General features: G+C 47.1%; 1 protein-coding gene across 4 annotated transcripts in view; it reads left to right on the top strand.

The window, feature by feature from the left end:
- Nucleotides 1-26,599, top strand: part of PNPLA7 (patatin like phospholipase domain containing 7) — a 408,012-nt gene that overhangs the window by 111,082 nt on the left and 270,331 nt on the right. For all 4 annotated transcript variants that reach the window (XM_054007693.1, XM_054007690.1, XM_054007692.1 and 1 more), the window contains exons 12-15: nucleotides 98-242; nucleotides 13,173-13,265; nucleotides 16,984-17,084; nucleotides 17,695-17,853. In XM_054007693.1, the coding sequence (XP_053863668.1) occupies nucleotides 98-242; nucleotides 13,173-13,265; nucleotides 16,984-17,084; nucleotides 17,695-17,853 (498 nt within the window). The remainder of the gene's footprint in view (nucleotides 1-97; nucleotides 243-13,172; nucleotides 13,266-16,983; nucleotides 17,085-17,694; nucleotides 17,854-26,599) is intronic.

The following is a 26,599-nucleotide window of genomic DNA, read 5'->3' as shown; positions in this document are numbered from 1 at the left end:
CCTAACATGTAATCTCTCCCATATGCAGCACTGCAAGACACAGGAAACTGTGTACACATGTGAATCTGTGTAAATCTTAATCTCCCATTTCCCTCAGGAGAGCCAGGCCATCCCATTGATATCTGTGGCAAGTGTAACATCTGGAGGAAGTTCATACAAAGAGGTGAAAAGACAGCTGTCTAATGTATCGGAGGAGGAACGAGGAGAAAAGTTGGAGAAAGCAGGGGATACCTCAGAAACAGGTAACGTTTGTGTTCGTGCGTACAGAGCGCCCTTGATGATGCTCTGGGCAGCACAGTATTGTGCTGTGTATCAGCAGCCTTTTGTTTGATTTAGGTAGATGGGAAATGTCTTTACATTTTGGATACAGATTCCAAGTCTTTGGAGAATCCTAAACTTCTTTAATATGAACCAATATTTCATCTTGATTTAAGATCTTGAAAAAGAAAAAAACAAGCCTAATTTTAAAAAATTTAAGGCTAGAAAAAATTAATATTTCATGAATATATTTGCAAGACCAGAGTACTCTTTAATTTTAATTGAATATGCTGTGAGACTATAAGAGAATTACCTGACTTAAGTAGTAGCAGGAGAAACCCTACAAATATGAAGGGGTTTGAGCTAAGAGACCTCCCTAGAATTTACCTAGAATAAATGAAATTAAGGCAGCTAAGTAGTGAGCAGCATCACATGGCTATGATGTAGCTATGGTGGCATGTAGAATGAAGCAGGCTTCCATCTTGAATGGTTGTGCAAGTCATCTTCCTTTGGCAAGACTCAGTAAGGGAGCATTTAGGCTTTTTAAATCCCTCAAAATTGCATCTTCCAACCTTATTTGGGTCGATTTTTTGTGTTCTTCTTCCTTCGACCTCCGCTCTAAGAAGGGAATGTGTCTGAATCTTCCTTACAGAACGAAATGTTCTTCTTTGAGAGATGTCCCTGTGAATACTCCATTCCAGGTTTTGGTGCACCCCTGTGCCTTCGCTTGGAGATTTTTACAGCAGTACTTGTACGGGCCGCTCGTGCGCGTTCCTGCCTCACGCGCTGAATGTGCCTCAATAAGGCACACGCGCGGCCCGAGCTCCTCGGTTACTGCTTTACTGTCCCCAGCCTGAGATGGAGCTCAACAGTCTCACTCAATTATTTCTCGCTTTAGATAGATAGATAGTTAGTTGTTTATACAGTTTATCTAGGGTGGTTTTTTTTTTTTTTAGTTAGATAAGTTTCATTTCCCCCCTCCCAGTTTTTTTCTGTCAGTTAGATAGTTTATACTATGCCTGGCTTATCAGGTTTTAAGAGATGCACTACGTGCAGAGAGACCATCCCTATCTCTGATGGCTATTCTCAATGTGTTCGCTGTTTGGGGGTGTCTCACGTCCCCCAAATATGTTCCCTCTGCACTAAACTGAAGGCTAGGGCACAAAAGGACAAAGACCTGAGATTCAAGTTAATTCTAATGGAGAAGTCCCTCAGACCTGCCTCTGACCTAGGTCAGGAGTCCTACTTGAGACAGAGATCTCCTAAGTTCACCAAGGACAAGAAAACAACAAAAAAAGGCCAGCTTCATCACCTCACAGAGACCAGCCTGTATCCAAATGGTCTCCAACCAGGTCTGTCTCATTGGTGCTGACCGCTCCACGGCTCAGCACATACGATGCTCCAGCATCCGTACACCAGCTGCTGCCAGTACATACCGCTCCGGTGCCGAGGCTACAGGCTTAAAGTTGCCTGCCTCTTCTAATACGGTGCAGCACAGCACCGCAAAGGACTCGGTGCCTATTCAGCTGAGCCTGCCTGTGCCGCACACACTTATAGTTGCTGTCCTGGCACTGACACCTCAACCACCTATGACTCCGCATATGGCGCCATGCCAATCGGCACCGGCCGAACCTATGGCACTGCCACCACACCCAGCGCCATATATTCCAGCTCCTTCTACCTCGTCACCACAATTTATTCATTCCAGCCATTTGCTAATCTCGCCAACTCCAGATTCCCCATTACTTGGTACCAATCTCTGGCACCGACAGATACCCCTTATTCCCTCTCACTTTTCTAGTGATGAGGATGATGAAGTGGAGGGAGTTTTTTTCACCATACCATTCCTCCCCCCCTTCACATTCCCACTAGCATGGGACCAAGGAGACCAAGGGGTTCATATTCCAAGGACTTACCACCCTGGCATGGACACCCGTGGATGGAACCACCTATGCCCTTCCCCGGACAATGGCATTATTGGAACCCATGGGGGTCCTACAGCAGGCACCTCAGTAGCTGGTATAGCCCACTCAGAGGCGACATTAGATCTACTCCTGTACCTGTCCACACTTCTGTGACGGACAGACAGGAGCAACCTGCAATGGTGCATGCAGATGAGGAGGCACCTGAACCCTCTCCAAATAATAATAATAATAATTCATCCACCTCACCAGAAGAGGCTATCATGCCTCCACCCCCAACAGTGGATGATTTTACTCATTTTCAGGACCTCTTCAAAAGAGTGGCTAATGAGCTCAAGATCACTCTGGAGGAGGTATCGGAGACTCAGCGTGAGCTGACTGACATATTACAACCTTCGACCTCCAAGATTGCCCTGCCTGTTAATGGAGCCATTATGGACCCTGCCAAGAATATCTGGCAAACCCCAGCTACCATGCTCCCTACCTGCAAAAGGGTAGACCGGAATACTATGTCCCCTCCAGGGGGCCAGAATTCCTTTTCATGCACCCAGCACTAAATTCACTGGTGGTAGAAGCAGCCAACCAAAAGAACAAACAGCAGCAATTCCAGTCCACTCCCTTTGACAAGGACAGCAAAAGAATGGACCTACTCGGCCGCAAAGTTTATGCATTATCCATGCTACAATTTAGAGTGGCAAACTACGCAGCCCTACCGGCCAAATATGATCACAGAAATTACGGAAAACTCGTGGACTTTATTAATGACATCCCAGAGGACAAGAGGCAACAATTCAAAACAGCAGTTTCTGAAGGACAGATTATTTCCTGCACAACACTGCAGGCTGCTGCAGACACAGCTGCCAGGTCCACCGTGATTGCCGTAGTGATGCGTTGGGCTTCATGGTTTACCGCTTATACTTTCCCATTCAGGATAAAAACACCAGGGAGGATCTCCCCTTCGATGGCAAGAAGTTATTTGCAGCAAAAATCAACAAGGTGCTGCACACCATAAAGTATTCCAGAGCGACGCTCAGATCCCTAGGCATCCATACGCTGGCAACTAGAAGAAGACAATACAGGTACAGTAACTCCTCACTTAACATTGTAGTTCTGTTCCTGAAAAATGCGACTTTAAGTGAAACAATGTTAAGCGAATTCAATTTCCCCATAAGAATGAATGTAAATGGGGGGGTTAGGTTCCAGGGAAATGTTTTTTGCCATACAATACAGTACTATAGTTGGGAGATGCCCTCGCCTTACTCCACGTAGGCACAGCCCACTGGCACTGGAGATAATGAGGCAGGGAAGGAGGCTGAAGGTGCTGTAGGCTAGGAGAAGCATGTTGCGCAGCAGCAGCGGCAGCTTCCCCTACTCGGCAAGCACGAGGGGCGGGGCTCAACCCTCGGCCCGCCCATGCCACCTCTTTCCCCCCCCCTCCCCTTTTACTCCACACGCTACGTCCTCCCTCCTGCCCACAGCAATCAGCTGGCTTGCGATGTTCAGGGGACAGGAGGGAGGGAGGAGGAGCGCAGACTCTGCCGCGGGTAGGAGGCAGGGGAGCCTGCGTGCCATCAGCTGGCTTGCGGCGTTCAGGAGGCACGGGAGGGATGGGGAGCCTCCACGCCGAGTCCTCGCTCCTTCCCCCTCCCTCCTGAAAACCGCAAGCCGGCTGATTGCCGTGGGCAGGAGGCAGGGGGAGGAGGGGGAAGGCGCTGATTCGCGGGGTCTGCCGACGGGCGGGAAGCGCTATGGGGAGCTGATGGGGGGCTGCCAGCTGTGGACAAAGCAGGCAGCAAAACGATGTTATAGTGAAGCATTGCACAACTTTAAATGGAGCATGTTCTGTAATTGAGCAGGGATGTAAGATCGAAACAACGTTAAGCGAGAGGATGTTAAGTGGGGAGTTACTGAATCAACCTTACCAGTGCCCACAATACCTGGCCTACATAACAATAACAGAGGCCGTATGACCAGCAACACCGCCAGAGACCCAGGCATCAACAACGATACCCCACAATATCAGCACCATCCCAACCCCCTCTATCTAATAAGCAGATCTGAAGCCTTGGTCAAGGGTATAGAAAACCTCCCACACACTTCAGGGCTTATACTTCCCATCAAACTTTTTGGTCACCATTTACTCCCATTCTACCGCAACTGGCGAGCCCTCACTATGGACAGATGGGCCCTAGAGGTCATCTGATTGGGCTATTCCATCCCCATCCTGTCCATACCCACCCCCACCACGTCCCTCTTCAGGGACCCCCTCATGACCACTTGCTCCACCAAGAGGTGCAACATCATCTACAAATAGGAGCAGTCGAGACGGTGCCTGGTCAGCACAGGGGAAAGAATTTTTATTCCCACTACTTTTTGACAGAAAAGTGGGGGATGGCGACCCATCCTTGACCTCAGGTGATTCAACAAGTTCATCAAAAGGCAAAAATTCAAAATGGTTACCCTCACAACCATAATTCCAGCACTGGAGCAGGGAGATTGGTTTTCAGCCCTCCACCTGCAGGATGCTTATTTTCATGTAACTATACACCCCGCCCACAGGCATTTTCTCAGATTTGTTATGGGATCAAATCACTACCAGTACAGGGTTCTGCCCTTTGGCCTCTCTACAGCACCCCGCGTCTTTTCCAAGATTCTCGTGGTGGCAACGGCGCACCTATGGAAAAAAGGAGTCATAATTTTTCCTTACCTGGACGATTGCCTGCTCAAGGCACAGACTCTCGAGGAGGCCATCCAAGCCACACCGATAACCATCGACTTCTCCCAGGGTCTTTGCCTACAAATGAACAAAAACAAATCCACATTAACTTCTACTCAACGTCTAGAGTTCGTAGGCACTCACCTCGATTTCACAACCGGACTTGCATCTCTCCCATCCAATAGATTCAACACCATAAAGAATCTTGTCACCAAGTTGCAAAACAGCCCGTAGGTGACTGTCTGCAACTTCTTGGCCATATGACCTCTTGCACTTTTGTGGTCAAGAATGCACGCCTCTACATGCGGTGCCTGCAGGTTGGATGACCACTGTCTACAGACCGAATATGCACAGCCTAAACAGACTTCTGTCCATACCTACCAAAGTCAAGGATTCACTCACATGGTGGACTCTTCCACACAACCTCTGTTCTGGAGTTCTGTTCGTACAGAAGTCCCCCCTCCATTATAATTACCACAGATGCTTCCCTCACGGGCTGGGGAGCACACATGGCCAAGCTATGCTGTCTACAGCTTTCTTACCGGATCTGAAGTCCCTACCTCCTTAAGAGATGCTGCTTTTCAGTCACCTGGAGTGGAGCACCCACAGGGACCTCTCTCTCAAAGAAGAGGAGGTTACTCACCTGATGATTGTCCCTGTAGGTGCTCCACTACCCACCCTTCTCCGCTCTACTTCAGAGTTTGGAGCGGTTTCCGTTGTAGAGAAGGAACTGGGGAGCCTGGGCCACATGCACGCATTATTGAGGCACATTCGGCGTGTGAGGTAGGCACCCCGAGAGTACTGCTGTAAAAATCTCCAAGTGAAGGCGCAGGGGCACAGCAACACCTGGAGTGGAGCACTCACAGGGACACTCATCTCGAAGAACGTCCGTAGTTCTTCGAGTGCTTATATCAATTCCAGTTAGGTGTGTGTGCATGCCATGTGCACAGCTGTCGGAAACTTTTCCGTAACAGCTATCTGTCGGGCCGGCTGTGGAGCCCCCTGGAGTGGCACTGGTATAGTGCTCTATATACGACCCTGCCGGGCCGACACCCCTTCAGTTCCTTCTTACCGCCAGTGATGGTTGTTGGAACAGTGGTCTCTTGCTTGCAAGTGCTCCACTAATCCCTAGCTCTTCTGCTTATCTTTGTGTATAGTTACCCATTGTTAGTTAATCATTCTTTTCTAGTTGTTAATTGTAATCTTTAGTGGTTGGGGAGTTTTCCCCTTCAACGAGTGCCCCATGGGGCTCCGGGGCATGCCATTCCAGGGCTTCAAACCCTGTAGCTCCTGCACCAAGCCTATGCCCACGGGTGACCCCCACGACTCCTGTCTCCGGTGTCTGGGAGAAGCCCATCAGGCAGATTAGTGCGAGATCTGCACAGCCTTCAAGTCTTGCACTAGAGGAGAGGGACATTTGTTTAAAACAACTTCTCATGGAGTCTGCTCTCCGTCCACAGCAGGACCCGGCCCCGAGCGCCTCAGTGCGGAGCGCTCCTCCGGCGGTGCCATCTGCGACACCGAAAAAGGACTCGATACGCCCTCCCAGGGGTTGGCGGTCTCCCGAGACCCAGAAGCGTTCCCCCTCAGCACCGCTCCCACTTGCCAGCTGCCCACAAGAAGCAGGACAAGCCTCCACAATGTCATGATTCAGAAACCGCAGTCTCGGCAGGGCATGCTGCGGAGCATGGCCTACGGCCGACAGACCCTCCGGTCGGGCTCAACCCCCACGAGCTCCCTGTCTCCCCAGGAAGTCCTGTGCTCCTGGACTACACACGGCTGCAGGTGGAGGAGGTCACGCTACGCTCACACTGGACACTTTTGAGGCGGCTAGGGGGCTTATCGAAATGATGGCGCCCAAGTCTCCAGTCTTGGGGCCTCCGCTACCCTGAGGCCCGGCACCTTCAAGAGGCAAACCGGCTATGTTCAGGCCGTCTGCACCCTGACCAGGATCTCTGTGTCGCTCTGAGTCCTGATACCATACATATGCCCCACGCTGGTCTGACTCGCGGCAAAGGTCCGACTCGCGGCACTGGTCTTGCAGCCCTGATCCTCGGAGCCGTTCCCGCTCAAGGTGGTCGTCGGCTGATAGGTCATAGTCCCGCTCGAAGTCCAGATCCCAGTCTGTGACCTCGCAGCACCGCTCCCCAGCACAGCACCGGTCCCGTTCGCGGTGCCATTCCAGATCCTGTTCTAGACAACAGTCCCCCCTTCAGCAAGGGCCTCGATTGTGGTACCGCACCCCATCAAGGCACTGCTTCACCTCGTGGCAGCGCTCCGCATCTCGTCGCCGTTCCCCACAGTGACACTGCCTGTCACTGACCAGCCCTCATTATTCCTCACGGCACTCATCCCGCCCATTCAAGGAAGAGAAAGTTGCCATGGGGCAGTCCCGCACCACTCCCCCTTGGCCGTCCTGCTCAAGGTCCGCCTCCTTCAGCTCAGGCAGAGCATCGGGGACATCGGAAGCGCCCAGATCCGGGCCGGGTGTACCATCAGGCCCAATGTGGCCCCCCGGCGCTCCCCCACTGTCCCGCTCGGGGTCTCGCCTTCCTGAAGCAACCATCAGCCGCCAGCCTCAGGATCCCTCGCAAAACCCGGATCCAACCCCACCTCCAGTGAAGGCTACACTTGGGACTCGGGATGAGCTGGTCCCAGAGGATCAGGAGGCCGCTATGGAACCAGTCCTGCTGGTGGCTTGCTCTGAATCTTCAGAACATTGTGGTCGTAGAAGCATCTCCTGACGTCTGTCCAGGAAATCTTCATTTTCCCTTATGCAACGCAGAGTCGACCCTCGTTTCTCCAGCCCTCGAACCTTCTCTTCCAATATGGAGACCAGCTTGCACTTTGTACAGACAAAGTCGCTTCTGTCCTGTGGAAGAAAGACAAACATGGCACAACCTGTGCAGGTGACAACAGCTGATCGCTCACCTTCCATATCACCGTCCTCTTAAGAACTTCCTCAACTGTTGCAGGAACTACTCAGAGAAACCTGCAGATGAAAGCCTCAGTGCGCTCTCCCCAAGCAAACTCCCAGGCAAACTCCCGCTGTTAGCCTCTGCTGTTCGCCGCTCCTAATAATAGTGGGGGATTTCTATTATCCCCATATTCACTGGAACATGACACCTCAGGATGAAATGCAGAGACAAAATTTCTCCATACTTTAAATGACTGCTTCTTGGAGCAGCTGGTACAGGAACCCACAGGGGGAGAGGCAACTCTCGATTTAGTCCTGAGTGGAGCGCAGGATCTGGTCCATGAGATAACTATAACAGGACCGCTTGGAAATAGTGACCATAATATAACAACATTTAACATCCATGTGGTGGGAGGAACACCTCAACAGCCCAACACTGTGGCATTTAATTTCAGAAACGGGAACTATGCAAAAATGAGGTTAGTTAAACAGAAATCAAAAGGTAGAGTGAAATCCCGGCAAGCTGCATGGACACTTTTCAAAGACACCATAATAGAGGCCCAACTTAAATGTATACCCCAAATGAAAAAAAACACAGTAAAAGAACTAAAAAAGAGCCACTGTGGCTTAACAACCAGGTAAAAGAAGCAGTGAGAGATAAAAAGGCATCTTTTTAAAAGTGAAAGTCAAATCCTAGTGAGGTAAATAGAAAGGAAAATAAACACTGCCTAATTAAGTGTAAAAATTTAATAAGAAAAGCCAAAGAGGAGTTTGAAGAACAGCTAGCCAAAAATTCAAAAGGTAATAACAAAATGTTTAAGTACATCAGAAGCAGGAAGCCTGCTAAACAGCCAGTGGGGCCCCTGGACGATCGAGATACAAAAGGAGCGCTTAAAGACGATAAAGTCATTGCGGAGAAACTAAATGGATTCTTTGCTTCAGTCTTCATGGCTGAGGATGTTAGGGAGATTCCCAAACCTGAGCCGGCTTCTGTAGGTGACAAATCGGAGGAATTGTCACAGATTGAGGTGTCACTAGAGGAGATTTTAGAATTAATTGATAAACTTAACATTAACAAGTCACCGGGACCAGATGGCATTCACCCAAGAGTTCTGAAAGAACTCAAATGTGAAGTTGCGGAACTATTAACTAGGGTTTGTAACCTGTCCTGTAAATCGGCTTCTGTACCCAATGACTAGAAGATAGCTAATATAATGCCAGTATTTAAAAAGGGCTCTAGAGGTGATCCCGGCAATTACAGACTGGTAAGTCTAACGTCAGTACCGGGCAAATTAGTTGAAACAATAGTAAAGAATAAAATTGTCAGACACCTAGAACATAAATTATTGGGCAAAAGTCAACATGGTTTCTGTAAAGGGAAATCATGTTGTACTGATCTATTAGAGTTCCTTGAAGGGGTCAACAAACGTGGAGAAGGGGGATCCAGTGGACATAGTGTACTTAGATTTCCAGAAAGCCTTTGACAAGGTCCCTCACCAAAGGCTCTTACGTAAATTAAGTTGTCATGGGATAAGAGGGAAGATCCTTTCATGGATTGAGAACTGGTTAAAAGACAGGGAACAAAGGGTAGGAATAAATGGTAAATTTTCAGAATGGAGAGGGGTAACAAGTGGTGTCCCCCAAGGGTCAGTTCTAGGACCAATCCTATTCAACTTATTCATAAATGCTCTAGAGAAAGGGGTAAAAAGTGAGGTAGCAAAGTTTGCTGATGATACTAAACTGCTCAAGATAGTTAGGACCAAAGCAGACTGTGAAGAACTTCAAAAAGATCTCACAAAACTAAGTGATTGGGCAACAAAATGGCAAATGAAATGTGATGTGGATAAATGTAAAGTAATGCACATTGGAAGAAATAACCCCAACTATACATACAATATGATTGGGGCTAATTTAGCTACAACAAATCAGGAAAAAAGATCTCGGAGTCATCATGGATAGTTTGCTGAAGACGTCCACGCAGTGTGTAGCAGTGATCAAAAAAGCAAACAGGATGTTAGGAAACATTAAAAAGGGGATAGAAAATAAGATGGAGAGTATCTTATTGCCCTTATATAAATCCATGGTACGCCCACATCTTGAATACTGCGTACAGATGTGGTCTCCTCATCTCAAAAAAGATATCCTGACATTAGAAAAGGTTCTGAGAAGGGCAACTAAAAGGATTAGGGGTTTGGAACGGGTCCCATGTGAGGAGAGATTAAAGAGGCTAGGACTTTTCAGCTTGGAAAAGAGGAGACTAAGGGGGGATATGATAGAGGTATATAAAATCATGAGTGATGTAGAGAAAGTAAATAAGGAAAAGTTATTTACTTATTCCCATAATACAAGAACTAGGGGAGACCAAATGAAATTAATAGGCAGCAGGTTTAAAACAAATAAAAGGAAGTTCTTCTTCACACAGCACACAGTCAACTTGTGGAACTCCTTACCTGAGGAGGTTGTGAAGGCTAGGACTATAACAGCATTTAAAAGAGAACTGGATAAATTCATGGAGGTTAAGTCCGTTAATGGATATTAGCCAGGATGAGTAAGGAAGGATGTCCCTAGCCTCTGTTTGTCAGAGGGTGGAGATGGATGGCAGGAGAGAGATCACTTGATCATTGCCTGCTGGGTTCACTCCCTCTGGGGCACCTGGCATTGGCCACTGTCAGTAGACAGGATACTGGGCTAGATGGACCTTTGGCCTGACCCAGTATGGCCATTCTTATGTTCTTATGTTATGTTCTACTGTGCATGGTCCCTTATTACATCATACCGATGTACACTACAAGCGGGATATTCTATCCACTCCTGCTCCTTCCCATCCCCCTTGCCCGTCCCTCTTCAGTGACCCCTCTCATGAGCAACTTCTCATCCAGGAGGTTCAAACCCTCCTTGCTCTAGGAGCAATGGAGGAGGTGCCCCAGGAGCTCCAAGGCAAGGGTTTCTACTCCCGTTACTTTCTCGTCCCCAAAGCAAAGGGAGGCCTGAGGCCAATTCTGGACCTAAGGGAACTCAACAAGTTCATCGACAGTCTGAAGTTCTGCATGGTCTCCTTGAGCACAATCATTCCCTCTCTGGATCCAGGAGACTGGTATGCCACCCTCGATATGGAGAACACCTATTTTCACATGTCTATCACCCGATCTCACAGACGATTCCTCCACTTCGTGATAAACAAGGTGCATTATCAATTCATGGCTCTCCCATTCAGTCTATGCACGGCTCCTTGCGTCTTCACCAAGTGCATGGCGGCCATGGCAGCCTTCCTTCTCCGCCATCATGGGCATATCTACCCTTACCTGGATGACTGGCTCCTCTGAGGCCGCTCTTGTCAGCAGGTAGAATTGCAGCTGCAAATGGTGAGAGACACGTTTGAACGTCTAAGCATCATTGTCGACGTCAGCAAATCCGTCCTCACCCCGACTCAGAGACTAGAGTTCATCGGGGCAGTTCTCTGTGCCAATCAAGCCAGAGCATTCCTCCCAGAGGTGCAGCGTCTGGCCCTCTCACTGATAATCAGCAGCCTTTGCAGTTTTCTCACCACCACGGCGAGGCAGTGCCTCAGACTGCTTGGCCACATGGTGTTCATCCCAGTGTTTCCAGGCGCTTAGTGTTTGCGCACCCCATCGTGGGACGTTTCGTGAAAGGTTTGGAAAAGATTCATCCCCCGATGAAGCCCCCTGTTCCGGCCTGGGACCTTAATTTAGTCTTTTCTCGCCTCATGGGTCCTTCCTTTGAACAGTTAGCTTCCTGTTCGCTCCTCTACCTTTCTTGGAAGGTTGCTTTTTTGGTGGCCATCACCTTGGCATGACACGTGTCTGAGTTGCGGGCCCTCACGACTGAGCCTCCATACACGATTTTTCATAAGGACAAGGTGTAGCTTAGACCTCACCCGGCCTTTCTTCCCAAGGTCGTGTCCTGCTTTCATGTTAGTCATGTCTAACCAAAAGCGCACAGTAGCTGCATTCGCTGGATGTTAGAAGGGTTCTCGCCTTCTATATAGACTGAACTAAGCAGTTCCGCAAAACAACCCAGTTGTTCGTCACTTTAGCAAAGCGGATGAAAAGTTTGCCAGTATCTTCCTAGCGGATATCATTGCACTTGTTATGACTTGGTGACAGTTCTTCCGCCTACTATTACGGCTCACTCCATGAGGGCTCAAGCCTCGTCGACAGCCTTCCAGGCCCACGTACCTCTTCAGGAAATCTGCAGGGCTGCCACGTGGTCTTCAGTGCACACCTTTATATCGCACTATGCCATCATCCACCAATCTCGGGACGATGCAGCCTTCGGCAGAGTGGTTCTTCTATCTGCAATACCTTGACTCCGACCCCACCTCCACGGTAAGGCTTGGAGGTCACCTGTCTGGAATTGATATGAGCAAGCACTCTAAGAAGAAAAAATGGTTATTCACCATTTTTGTAACTCTTGTTCTTTGAGATGTGTTGCTCATATCTATTCCATTCCCCCCCACCTTCCCCTCTGTCGGAGTAGCCGGCAAGAAGGAACTGAAGGGGGGTCATGCCGGCAGGGTCGTATATAGAGCGTCATACTGGTGCCACTCCAGGGGGCTCCACAGCCGGCCCAACAGGTAGCTGCAAGGGAAAAGTTTCTGACAGCCGTGCACGCGTTGCGCGCACACACCTAACTGGAATAGATATGAGCAACACATCTCAAAGAACAACAGTTACAAAAAAGGGTGAGTAACCATTTTTTACTGTACAGATGAGTAACCTCCTCTTAATTTCTATATTCTTCAGCGCCTGAAACAGCTTGCCCAATTAGCAGGTAATATTGAATGGGGTTCTGCCATTTGTCGCTGTACTTTTGTGACCCCCATCATTATAGTATTTGAGTGTAACACAAACATTGCTGAATTTATCCTCAGTGCCCTCTCTGAGGTATGGCAGTGGTATTGTTCTCCTTTCACAGATGGGGGAATTGAGGCCCAAGCAGACTTGCCCATAGTTACACTGGAGGGCTGTGCCAAGAATTGAACTCAGGTTCCCCGAGTTCCAATTTAATACCTAAAATCCAGGGCTGTCACTGGGGCAGGTCGTTGATTAACTCACCAAAATATGAGGGAAGTGGAATTGACTCTCCAAATTGAGGAAGGATCTAGAGTGTGGATGCTGCAGTCTGGAAGGAATAACCTTCAGAGGAGATGGTTTGAGCTGAATTTTGTTCTTCCTTTTGACTTAGTTGTTAATAAAATCAAATCCTAAGGTGATATGTTTAGACATTGCACAGTATGTACATTGTGTGGGTGAAGGCACCTGTTCTTCGTACTTCGTTTTGTTGGGGTGTACTACATGTTTAAATCTGTGATAACCTTTATTCTGTTCTTAAATGTCAGACACAGTGAAGACTTCAGGTACAGAGAATTCTGAGAACCTTCTCAAAAGAAGAGTTTCTTTGACATCCTCTTCTGGATCAGCAGAGGCTCTTGGTGAGCAGGGGCTGGGGAAAATTGCAGGAAATACAAAATATCTAATTATTATGGAGGGGGACGATGTAAGGTAACCCACTTCCCTTAGTTCCACACCCTTATTGATCTGAAATAACACTCTAATATTTGTCTGCAGAGGAAATAAGAGCTCTTTTCTCAGAGAGCATCCACTGTCACTTTATATGGCATGGACTTTCTCTGCTGCATTATGGGAATGAGTGAAGGGAAAATATTTAAAAGCACTTTATACAAGACCTGGGTTCATTTCCCTATGATTCTGTCTTAGTTGTCTTTTCACTGTGCTCTGTAAAATATACTATCAAAATGAAATTCTGTGGCAAATCAAAGGAATACTTAGCTGCGTTTCAGAATGCAGTATTTATCTTGTGCAAAATCCCAGTGGACCAGTGAGAACAGTCAGTCTAGCCCTGCAGCATATTATTAGTGCCCTTACATTTCTCTAGTGCCTTGTTTTGAAAATTTAATCCGTGGGCGAATGAGAGATGATAGGTAGGGTTGGGACAGGTTGGGAAGATGACAAGTAGCTTATGTTTGATACAATAGACAAGAGGGAGCTAGTGAAGGGATGCAAAGAAAATGGTAACATGAGCTTGGAAAATGATCTTTGCAGTAGCATTCTCAATGGATATGAGCGAGGCAAAATTGTATTTGTGAAGACCAGAGAAAAGGATGTTGCAGTAATCAAGATGCAAGATGATGAGAGCCTGGAGAGAGTTTTAGCTGCGCAGATGGGTAGGAAAGGCTGTATTTTAAAGATGTTATGCAAAAAGAATCTGCAAGACATAGGCATAGCTTGGATGTGAGGACCTACAGAGAGGTCTGAGTCAAAGAGGAGACCCAGATTACAGGCTTGAGGATGGTGGTGTGCTCCACAGGGATCAAGAAAAGAGGTGGGGAAGGGGGGTGAATTTATTTTTGGGGGAGTGGAGAGAGACAATTAAGAGCTGTGTTTTTAGCCATGTTGAGGTTGAGCTGACAGCTAGCCAGGCCATGAGGAGATGTCAGAGACAGACTGAGATTTTAATGTGGACAGAAGGAGACAGGTCTGGAGTAGACAGGTAGATCTGTGAGTCATTTGCATAAAGATGGTAGTTGAATTTGTATGGGGATGAGATTACCCAGAGATAAGCTGTAGAGGGAGAAGAGGATCCTTTGGTCCTATGGAACCACCACAGAAAGCTGGAGGGAGGGATGAGAAAGATCCTCTGAAGCATATGCTGAAGGAGTGATTAGGGAGTTAGGAGGAGAATCAAGAGAGAACAGAGTCATAAAAGCCAAGGTGGGGCAAGATTTCAAGGACAGGAGAATGGTCGACTGTGTCCAAGACATCTGAAAGGTCAAGGAGGATGAGGATGGATTACTGGTTCTGAGAGTTGGCTGCGAGGTCATTGGAGACTTTGAGAGCGGTTTCAGTTGAGTGCAGGAACAGAAGCCAGTTTAGAGAGGATCTAGGATGGAATTGGAGAAGAGGAACTCTAGACAGTGACTGGAAACTGAGTGAGCAGAATGTAATAAGTGTAGTTGCTCTTTGCCCATGGTACTGTGGCTACTGTCATTGCTTTACTCACACAAAAAGTGCCATGAGATCTTTAATAATGACAAGTGATCAAGACCTTGGATTTTACATTTTATCCCAGCAGCATATTGACCACTCAGACCATGTTGGGATGTCAATTGGTGATTCAGAGAAAAGACTGGTGCCTATTAGATGATCAGTATCACACAAAGGGTTTCCCACCATCCTTTATCTTGCTTAGCTGGTGAGAATTGACAAGGTCTCAGCAATCTGTGGGAATAACTTTAGAAGCAGCCAAATCTGTGAAAACCATTTTTCTTTTCGCTACCCCAGTTCCCTGTATTTCTGGGGTGCAGAGCATACTCTGCTCCCAATTCTCAAATTAGGTCATGTACAAAGAACATAGCAAAATGGATTGACACATATATGTATCATCTCCCCGCCCCCCCCCAACCTGTTGTTGAAAGTCAGATTCACATCCTTAATCCTCTCCAGAGGACAGACAGGCAAGTATGTCATATAGAGGATCTGGATTTAAGGACAACAGAAACAGGTGAACCACTTGAGATCCCATGATGGATGGAGCTGTCAAAGTACAAAGTATTATCATCACTTTTCAGTAACTAGTGTCCTTATTCTAAGTGTTTTATAGAATAAGCAATTGTGAAAGTAAAATAGCAACTCTCTGCTTGCGGGTGACAAAATGAAGACTAGATTTTCCTTCCTCAAAACAAACTATGTGTTGTACAGAAGTGCAATCCTACTGATGAGCGAGGCTGCATGGTTGTAAGTGATGGCTTTGCTCTTGTGAATAAGTGTTCAGGAAGGGAGAAGCAGTGAGATATTGTCAGAAGTGTGCCCGTATCCTGACACTTGCACAGTGACTTTCATACCAGAACTGTGTGGGTCAGCAGTGAGCAAGTATTGACCAATAAGGATGAAGCTCCAGTCAGTTGCCTATGTCCTTCTGTTCCTTTGCTTTAAGTTTTCTAGGTAACATTTGCTTCCTTTCTGATTCCCACTTTGGCAGCAAGATGGTTTAATTTAAGAGAGGGGGTGTTCCCAGGCACAAAAAAGGGTTGTGGGAAGATGTGACTTGTAGAATTGTAGTAGAGTAGTACTTTCATCCATGGGCTGCCTTTTCTTTGTGCTCTATGATTTTAATAGAAAGAGCCAAGTATGAGATGCTTCTCATGGCTGTGTGATAAGATGTGCCACATTGCTGGATTCCTTTTTTAGGCCTTGTCTGGCAAAGCACTTAAACACGTGCTTAGATTTACGCATGAGTTTAAATCCTGTGCAGGATCAGAGCCTTAATGTATGCAGTTCAGCTGGTGGCATAACACAAGCATGTAGGTGATCGTGTTCTCTTTGAGGTGCTCTTCTAATGCTCTTATAGAAGTTTTGCTGGAGTGACTGTTTTTGGGGTAGCTAATACTAGTCTTTCATGGGGGTTAATAACTGAATACCATATGGCCCCATTGGAGCTTGGTGGCTTCCAGAACCGCCAAGTTTGCGTCATTGTTAGAGGCAGAATGAAAGAGATGGAAAAGATGTGCCAGAGAGAAAGGGGAGATAACCCATGCCCCTGCCTTGGATGGGCTGGAGTTCCTCAGCGTGGTGGGAGACCATTATGGACTTGGGGGCAGTCCAAGCTTTCACATAGCTCCTCACCCTCAGAAATAAATATATATATATATTTTTTTTAAATGTTGTCTTCAATTGCTCAGAATGATAAAAAATTAAATGAAGTTCTCTCCACATGTCAATTTCTGGCAGTTGTTTTGCAGGTCACTTTGTGTTCCGTTATGGAACCACACAGTCTGTGCAGAAGGCACCAGATAGCCTGGTGAGAAAATGCTGCTCTAGTAAAGGCAAAATTGACAGAGAGAGTAAAAAGTTAATGCTATTTTCCTTGTCTTGCTGTCTGTGAAGCCTTCCCATAGCAGCCCTTGTGGATATATTAATTTCTAGAAGCTGCAAGATGATCCAGCTACATTGCAACATCAGGCCGCATTTTCTTTGCTGTCTGTGCAATTCTTAACTTTAAGAATAAAAAAAGAAAAGTGGCCTATGGTGTCTGCCGTACTTGAGAAGACTGACCAAGGTGCTATAGGGAAGGCTAACCGAGCCATGGTGGTGGGACTGCTTTGAAAAAAACCTCTTTCCTGGTCTTTGCAGGTAGCTCCAGTGGCACTAAATCAGACTTGGATATGGCGTATGAGAGAGCCAGGGTGCATTTCACACCAGATGAATCTCCGACCAGTCCTGTTGTGAGCAAGGTAGATATTCTCTGCATGAGGTCAGAGATACACTTCCCTCCTTGCCCCTTAATGTGGTTCCTCCTCATGCACCTGAATAAGAAATTCGATTGTGCTTATGGATTGCGTGGTCACATAAAATATTCTGCAACCATGCACTTATACATATGTGGATGGAGCTCTGGCCCTCTCCATGAGGGTTGTGTCAGCATCCAGTCTTCATGTAAAGCCAGATGTTTGCAGAAGCAGATCAGTTGTCTTGTGTAAGTGTATTTAAAACTTGTAATTACTCAATAGAATTTAATGGCTCTTTTGGCTCATTAGTCCCAACAAGGACTCTGGTACTGAGGCATGGGATAAAAGTCCTTATGAGACTGCTTTGACAAGTAATAGTGCATATGCTGTAGCTATTTTAGCTTGGATGTTACCCGCATATCAAAAGGGATTACTCTAATAGGTGAATCTTCTACCAGATCATGTTTTATCTGTCAAAACTGGTTCACAGCAACAGGAGTTTAAAAGCCACATGCAGCCTGTGAGATTTCGACAGATGATAATACAATTTCTTTTTCCCAGGTAGATGCTAATTGTAGCATGAAAAATAACATTTGGCATCTCTGCTTTTTTAAAGTCTATATTGAAGAAGACTGTGACCGTGACAGAAACTCCCTCTGCGGTTTTCCATTACATAGAGGGTGACTTAGCTGTGCCAGACTCCTGTGCCGGCAAACAAGTTGATGCCATCTTCGAAGCTGCTAAGAAAGACCTTTTAACATTGATGAAACTCGATGTAAGTTATTAAAGGAGAAATGACCTTGCTGTGCCTTTCATCCCATTCTGCACAATCAGTAAAAAGTAAATCACCTCCCTGATGTACTGCAAACTCTTTAGAAGGGAAATGGACTGGTTGAGTGGATGTTCTTCTATTCCTCAGCCTGTTAAAGTTGAAAGCAGGATTGAAATAGATGTAACTTTACATCTGTAATGCTTAATGTGTGACTGTCGGCCATTTGAGTTTATTTTTGCCTTTGAAGTTGCAGTTGTTTACCTTGCTGGTAGGAATCACAAAGGTTTTTACTGCAGGTAAGTGAGAAACAACTTCTCATTTTTATCTAATCTTACACTTTTTGTTGTCAACAACCCATGTTGACAGTCCTCCTCAGACTGCCTATAGGTGGCAGTGTGATACTCAATTTCCACAAGTGCAAATATCAGTACCTTTGGAAAGTGCTTGCCAGTAGCGGATTTACCATGGAGCCACTGGCGCCATGGAGCCAGGCCCACACTCCAGGGGGGCCCCGACCAGGCCCACTCTTCTCTGCCCCCCACTCTCTCCTGCGGGGGGCAGAAGCTTGGTGCTCCTGGCAGTGAGGCTCCTGCTGCAGTAGGGCAGCCAAGCTCCCCCTCCCCTGCCTCTTCTCACAGCTTGCTCCCTTCCCGCCCTCCCCCTCTCTGCCGCCGATCAGCTGTTTGCCAGCAGGAGGGTGGGGGAGGAGCACAGCCACAGCATGCTCACCTGGGGAGAGGAGGCAGAGAAAAGGCGGGGCTGGGGTCTTGGGGAGGGGGTGGAACGAGCATACCTACTCTGACTACAGAGCTGCACAGCCAGGCTGAAAAAAGAAGGTGCTGCTCAGCTCCCAGGACTTCAGTTGGACACCACCTTCTGGGTGCTAGTGCTGGTTGAGCTCCCTTCTGTGTGCTGGGAGCCATCCTTCATCTTGTACAACAGTGATTGCCCATGGTGGGGCAGGCAGGGGATGGGGACAGAGGCAGTGAGGAAGGAAGGAGGTGGGATGGGGAGGAGATGGAGTGGTGGGGAAGGGGCATGGGATGGGGACGAGAAGGGGATAGGGCAGGGATTGGCAACCTTCGGCATGCGGCACGCCAGGGTAAGCCCCTTGGTGGGCTGGGCCAGTTTACCTGCCGTGTCTGCAGGTTTGGCCGATCGCGGCTCCAGGCAAATGGGGAGCTGCAGGACGAGGGATGTGCTGGTCGCAGCTTCTCGCAGCCCCCATTGGCCTGGAGCGGCAAACCATTGCCAGTGGGAGCCGCAATCGGCCGAACCTGTGGACGCAGCAAGTAAACAAACCGGCCCGGCTCACCAGGGGCTTACCCTGGTGGGCCACGTGCCGAAGGTTACCAATCCCTGGGATAGGGGAAACGGGGGCCCAGCATGCGGATCCCCTTGGCAGCAGCTGGGGCTCCCCTGTTAAGCAGGCCCATCAAACCCTCACCCTGACAAGCCCCACCTCCCCTGCATCTGTACCACCCCAATGAGCCCCCCCCGACACCCTTCCCACTGAGCCCAACCACCTACACCCCCACCCAAATGAACCCTGTAGATAAATCTCTGTATTAAGCACCTTCACATAACTTTCATATGACTTTGTATTATGCCTCTTCATATAACCCTGTGTTAAGCTATTTTCATACAACGTTGTATCAAGTCCTTTGATATAGGAACTTTGTATCAGATCCCTATGTAGAAAAACTTATAGAAAACTTTGTGTTAAGCCTTGGTGTAATGTTATAGCCCCTAAGGATAGTTAAAGTAGAAGAAAAATGTCTTTTTGCTAGGAGTAGAATAAGATTCCCCCTCCCCACATTCCCTTAATCAATTGCCCTGTTGAATGAATGAGGTGTGAATGAGCAAGGCATGGAAGGCAAGCACCTCCAGACAGCTAGTTGGAGAGGGGATGGAAGCCAGACCCAAGGACAATCAAACTTGTCAAGTGGGCTCACTAAAGAAGAGCAGACATATTGACAGCCTCGTGGAGGGGCGGGGGGGTTAGAATCAAGCACCTTCTTTTGGAAACACCCTCTTTGAACAGTATTGGGACAACACTCAGAAGGAAGCAGCACAAAGGACCAACGGACACAGATTTTGAATCTGGTAAATGTGAGGTGTCTTGCAGAGGACCCTGGGTCTTGTCAACATCGGAGCATTGATCCAGATCGGCAGATGCCCGGCTCCACCCCTCCCCATCTAACTCACCTGGCCAGTGAAACTAAGGGGAGCAGCTAGTTGGTAACAACAAGACGGAGTGTGTTTGTGTGTGTGTGTATGTGAGTGCATGAGTGTAATATAGATCATATGCATATGATACAGTGTTGATTGATGCATGTATTACCAATGAATGTGGCGTTTGCCTTATTTCCCCTGAAAAGATCCTGTGCAGTACTTTAAGTACAACAACCCCACCTCCCCTGCACCCAGACTCTCCCCCCCTGCAGATTCCCATTGCCCCTGCACCTGGCACCTCCCTGTGCATCCAGATCCCCCACTGAGCTGCCTGCACCCAGACTGCCCCCCCCCCGAACCCTCTTACCCCCATCTGGATACCCCCACACTAAGTCCCTCTGCACTTGGATTCTGCTGCTGGGCTGAGCCTCCCTGCCCACATCTGGTGTGCCTGGTGCAAAAGGGGCAGGGCCCCAGGGTGTTTCTGTGGCAGGCCTGGCCCTTGTGCTGTGTCAGGGTCAGGTTCAGTCTCACTGTCAAGTCCCTGTCCCAGGGAGGTAGGGGAGGCTGCAGGGTGATCTCCCACCTCCAGGCAGCCAGTGGCCTGTGCTCCCCACTGCTATGGTGGAGCTTCCACATTTATTTATTATAAAAAAAAAAATCAGAATTTTAAAATATTATGCACAGAATTTGATGCAGAATTCCCTCAGGAATATGGGGCACTATACAGCTGTGATGGTGGGACTGTGAAGGGGGTGCTGGACAGTAGGGGATCTGTGGGTGGGGGAGCTGGACAGGGGGTATGGTGTGCAGGGTTGTAGTTGTGGTGGGATGTCAGTGGGAGGGGTCTCTAGGCAGGGGGTGCTAGGCATAGGGATCTGTGAGGGAAGTCTCTGGGTAAGGGGGCACTGGCATAAGAGCAGGGCACTGGGCAGGGGGCAGTGTGGAAGGGGCACGCTGGCACCGCAGGGCTGGGCAGGCCAGTGTGTGTCTAACAGTTTGGGGTTTGTAAATAGTGCCCTTGTGCTGGGCTGAGTGGGACAACTCCTGCTGTGCTGCGTCTCATTGCCCCCAACCGGCCCCTCGCTCTGCGGACCATCCCCCCATCACATGCCCTATTTCCCCAATGGGGGCCCACAAATATGTTTGGCGCCCGGCCCACAAAAAGTTAATCCGGCCCTGGTGCTTGTGTGCAGCTTTTGTGTTCATATAAAGAGAGGAGGCTGCCAGTGGAGCAGATGGCTTTTGACAGTGTATAGACTTCTTGAAATGATACCTGATATATGAATATTAATATGTAAAAACTGATCATGGTATAAGATTGGAAACGGAGGTTCTTGAAATGACAGTAACTGGGGCACACTCCAGAGCCTTTCTTTTTAGTGATATGTGTTGAACCCTGAATACATTAAGATGCACATTTTTTTAAAAAAAAAAAAAGGGTACTAATACAAGCTGTGTCCAACATGCCTGAGCTAACTTTGTTCTGGGGCTTAACTTTTTAATATCCTGATGTTTGAAGGTTTATATTTGTGGCTGAAAATCTAAATAATGTATTCGTGTAACAATTTATGGGGCCCCCATTGTGTTCGGTGCGGGACAACATTACGTAAGCTTTTGTGTTCTGCTTCTGTGTCTCCAAGAGCAAAAGAAAACCTCCAGAACTACTATTTTGTTCAGCATACAAAGTCCTTCCTTGAGTCAGAGTTTTCAGGGCTTGCTGAGTTTATAGCCGTGCTGCTGTGGTACCTGAACATCTCTCACTTGATTTACAAATGGATCCATTCAAATAAATGAGTCATCCACTTGCGTAGCTTCATAAAAGGCAGTAGAGTCCCCTTGCTGCAGTGGCAGGTGGCTAGCTAAAAGCCTGAATGAATAGGTAAGCGGTGCCATGAAGGTGCCAAACTCTGGCAGATTGACAGAAACTGCAAGAGCCCTCAACTGAGGAGGACTGGCACTGTCCTGGATACTTGAATTCCAAGATCTAATAGCAGGAGCAACCCAGTTATCTGTGCCATTTGTTTAAAAAAGTTTATTTTCTGTTAGATCAAATGAGTTCCAAAAGAGGGTCTAAATTGTGTGTGTGTGTGACCGTCCAGATGAAACAGATGTCCTGCACCCCGACCCCATGCCCTGAGCCCCCTCCTGCATATCTGCACCCCTCCTGCACCTTGTCCTGAGCCCCTTTCTGCACACCGCACCCCCCACCGCACTCCCTCCCGCACCCCAACCCCCTGCCCCAGCCCTACATTCATGGCCCTGCATGCAATTTCCCCACCCAGATGTGGCCCTTGGGCCAAAAAGTTTGCCCACCCCCCACTACAGTGTTGGGAGGGTTCTCCTATCACTATAGTTAATGCTCCTCCCCAAGAGGCAGTAGCTAGAATTCTTCTGTTGACCTAGCACTTTCCACACCAGGTTAGCTTACCTGTGTCACTCAGGGATGTGGATTTTTCATGTCCCTGAGGAAGGTAGCTGGGTTGCCTTACCTTAATTAAGGCCAGGTCTACACTAAGACGTTAACTTGATATGAGGTACTCTTAAACCTGTTTATGAATTTCCACATAAGGGAGATGCACTAATTCAATTAACTCTGTTTCTAAATTGATGTAGTTAAATCAATGCAATTTTTGTGTGTTGACAAGTCATGTAGTATATTGACGTTAGAGTTCCGAGTTATATTCTCCTGCCACCCTAAAATATTCAGAGGTTCACCATAAGGGCTTGGTATCTACCAAAAATAGTTTAAGCTAAGGAGTGATTTTGATTTCTAATAGAAAAGGAAAAAATTCTTGCCCTCTACATATATCTTAGGGAGAGAGGCAGCAGGATCCTCTGGCTGTAGCAGGGAATAGGAATTGGAAAAGCTGACTCTTAGCCCTAGAGCTGATCCTGTCTCAAGATGTGGCATCAGGGAAGTCACTTTGCCTTTCTGTGCTTTGGTTTCCCCTTGTTCCGAATGGAGTTAATACTTTCCCCACCTCACCGGGTGTTGTGAAGCGTAATCATTTAGTGTATGTGAAGCACTTTGAAATTTTCCGAAGGAAGGTGCTTTGAAAGTAATTATCTTACCAGCACAAAAATAAATGGCTGTTGCAGTTGATTTTTAAACCAAGAGCTCTGGGTCACCTGTCTTTCCACCCTAACTGGGGGTCAAACTTGGGGTGCAAATGGCATAGCTCAAAGGCAGAAAATAATTCAGTTGAGCAGCTAATCATCAAGTGAGCTCTTGCAGTCTAGCACAGCATAGGGGTAGGGATAGCTCAGTGGTTTGAGCATTGGCCTGCTAAACCCAGGGTTGTGAGCTCAATCCTTGAGGGGGCCACTTAGGGAAGTGGGGTAAAAATCTGTCTGGGGTTGGTCCTGCTTTGAGCAGCGGGTTGGACTAGATGACCTCCTGAGGTCCCTTCCAACCCTGATCTTCTATGATATTGTAAACTATAGCTGGGCCTTAGACATTCTGGGCTCTAAAATTAATGCACATCGTAACACCCCAGTGTCTGAAAGAAGGAGAGAAAGAAAGCTCATTTGAATAGTTCAGGCCTTGTAGCCTTGTGCACTATTATTTATGGAGGGCTTAATTTAGCTCTGCAGAGCGGCATTGACTTCTCTTTTGGGACTCTTAACGTGCCCTATCATTTTGCTTTCAAGGCAAAACAAAAGTCGGTTTCAATGTTTCAAATAGTTATAATAGCCTGGAAGTTGAATGCACCCATTGTTCTCATGATGTCTGATAGAGGCTATCTAGTCTAATTATACCCGTTAATTAGTGTGTTTAAAACAATAGCCTCTCTCCTAATCTATAATTTAAAGAGTGAATCTGCCAGGTGACTTCAGCTGTGCTCAAAACATAGGGCCTGACTCATAGCAGAGAAAATGGCTAGTTTCCAGGCTGCCCATATGGGCTTAGTGAAACAAATGCCAGGCGACTTTATTTCCCTTTTAACTGAATATTGCTCTTAGCTGGGGACTTTGAAAGAACTGGTACTTCCACCTCTTTAACCAGAATGGAGAGTGACTTATCAAGAATGGAATTTGTGACACTGTGGTTATGACCGCAGCTGTGGGTTACGCGTGTAGTGTCTGTTAAGACCATATACCTGGCCAGATTAATAATCTCAAGTTAGTATCTTCTAATTTTTGCTGTAGAGCTTGCTATAGAATATTTAATACTTCATTTGTCTTGGAGACTATCTGCCCGCTGGGAAATGGGTTGGTGGTGTCAGCCCAGCTTGTTGTGGATGTCACAGAAGCACTTCACAGTTGTAGTAATTGGTACTTGCTGGTACTCTTAATAGAGAGGCCAAAGGCAGATTGGGCTATGGACAATAAACTGTTTGCTCTCACCCTTTGTGGCTACCCTACAGGCTCAACAGAGGCATGCTGGTGGGACAGTGTGTGAGTGAAATCCTGCTGTACCTGTTCTGTGATTAGATAGAGACAGTGAGCATTCAAGGCTGTCGGTCTGACATCAGTCTCCTGCATGAAAACTCATTTTTTGAAAAGTAATTTATTACCCCTGCATCCTCCACTGGCATCCAGTTCACTTCCATTACCAGTTCAAGCCTCTGGTCACTGACTTCAAGCCATCAGTAGGTCAGGACCCAGGTACATTAGTGACCATATCTCCTAGATAACTGCTTTCCTCTAGGACATTGCAGTTGCAAAACTCTGGACAAAACATGTGAGAGCTGGAGTTGATGTTCTTGATGAGGAGGATCTCTTGTAAGAATGAGCTACTATAAGAAGTAGGCTGATCTGAAGTCTGGCAACTGCCTTTAGAGTATGCTGCAGAATGCACCATGACTAGAATAGGGAAGAGAAGGAAGGAAAAAAATCTCCCAATAAGAACTTAGAATGCAGTGAGAGACGAGCAGAAGACTCCACTAAGCCCACTGTGTTGACCCTTGTGTTCCAGATGTAATCAACCTGTGCAGTGCTCTCCTACTATGGGGATGACCACTATTGACAACTCTAAGACAGGTAGAATTTGAAAATTACAAGGTGATCAAAACAACCCTTCTTCAATAAGTTACATAGCAGAAATAGTAGTTACATGAAGAAATGCCCCAAACTTTATACTGATAGGAGATGTGACACTTATGCATGTAATAGAAGGGCTAATCATGGTTGCATAGGATAAGCAGAGCTTTGCAATTAAATTAGTTTCAATTACAATGAAATAAAAATGGGTCCTTTAAAAACGTAGCACTGAGTATCAAGATTTTTTTTGGTCCTGAATTATCTTAATAATGGAATAATGCAGACTCTTCAAACTCCTGTGTAGCAGAAACTTGCTGCAATCTGGTGTATTGGCTATATTTGAAAACTTTTTTTAAGGATTAATGGTATTTTTTTTGCCATTGTTCTTCATAACTGAAAGTTTATTTCAACATGGTTTGAAGAAAAATGTTCTCTAAAAAGAATTCCATAAAGACCTGTCTTTTTTGAAAATGGTTACCATCTCCTATAGTCGCAAATAAGACTGAGGTTACACATGTCCTCATTTTAAGATGCTCTCTTTTAAAATAGGCACCCAATGGGAGTAAGCTAAGCTGCCCTGAGATCAGCTTATGGTTTATGACATCATGAGGAAAAAAGAAGAATATGGGGCAGAGTTGAGGTTGCTTGGGTACCTTAACTGTGCAGTTCCAGATCTTAACATGTTTGGATTTCTTTTAAATTAACCTTGACTCTGCTTGTTTTGGGGTAATTACAATACCTATACTGGGTTTTATCCTTAAGTTGCTGGTATGTATTCTCAACCATACACCCACACTGATGTAGCTTTTATCCAGGAGTTACATAGAAAACGGTACACAATGCCTCTGATTCTGACATCCCCCAAGGCACTTTACAAACGTAGGCCTGATCCTGCAACTGCCTCGCATACATGGAGCACCATTTAAGTCAATGGGTCCCTAACTTGAAATGCAAATTATACACACAGGTCATGTCATCTACCACTGAAGCAGAGAAGTTGTTTGATAGCACACAGCCATCATATACAATAGTTAAGGTCCAAAAGGGACTCCAGATGCAGTTGGCGTGTAGCTAGAAGTGGACATTTGGGTGGGCCCCAGGTTACAGTGGATGAGCAATGATTTGTCCCTGGGGCATGGAATACCAAAGCCCTAGCTGGGCTGTGCCCTGCACTTTGCTGCTAAGTGGATGCTGAACCTTCTCATCCATGAGCTGGTCATAGGATCTGTCCAGGTCACTGAAGTTGGACAACTCTCTTTCTCGCCTTGCTCTGCATCTTTCCCACCAGCTGCACTCTGGAGCTGCCCACAAGCCCAGGCAGGCACATCTGCCAAGGTGGGGAGTCTGGCACTGGGATGGGATGGGAGCCCTGGGGCATGTCTACACTGCATTTGGGAGCATGCTTCGGTTTTTCAGCTGGAATAGACACACACTAATTCTGCAGGCTGAAAATAACATGGTAGCTAAGAGTAGCTGAGTACCCTGCTCCTAGCTCCAGTGTAGGCATACATTTACATTTTAACTGAGGATGTGATTCCCAGCTTATGCAGATGTACCCATGTTAGCTCTGCTTTATCTAATGCCTAAA

The sequence above is a fragment of the Malaclemys terrapin genome, chromosome 17 (assembly GCF_027887155.1).
Source record: "Malaclemys terrapin pileata isolate rMalTer1 chromosome 17, rMalTer1.hap1, whole genome shotgun sequence".
NCBI lineage: Eukaryota > Metazoa > Chordata > Testudines > Emydidae > Malaclemys > Malaclemys terrapin.
This window is presented reverse-complemented; position numbering and strand designations above follow the sequence as displayed.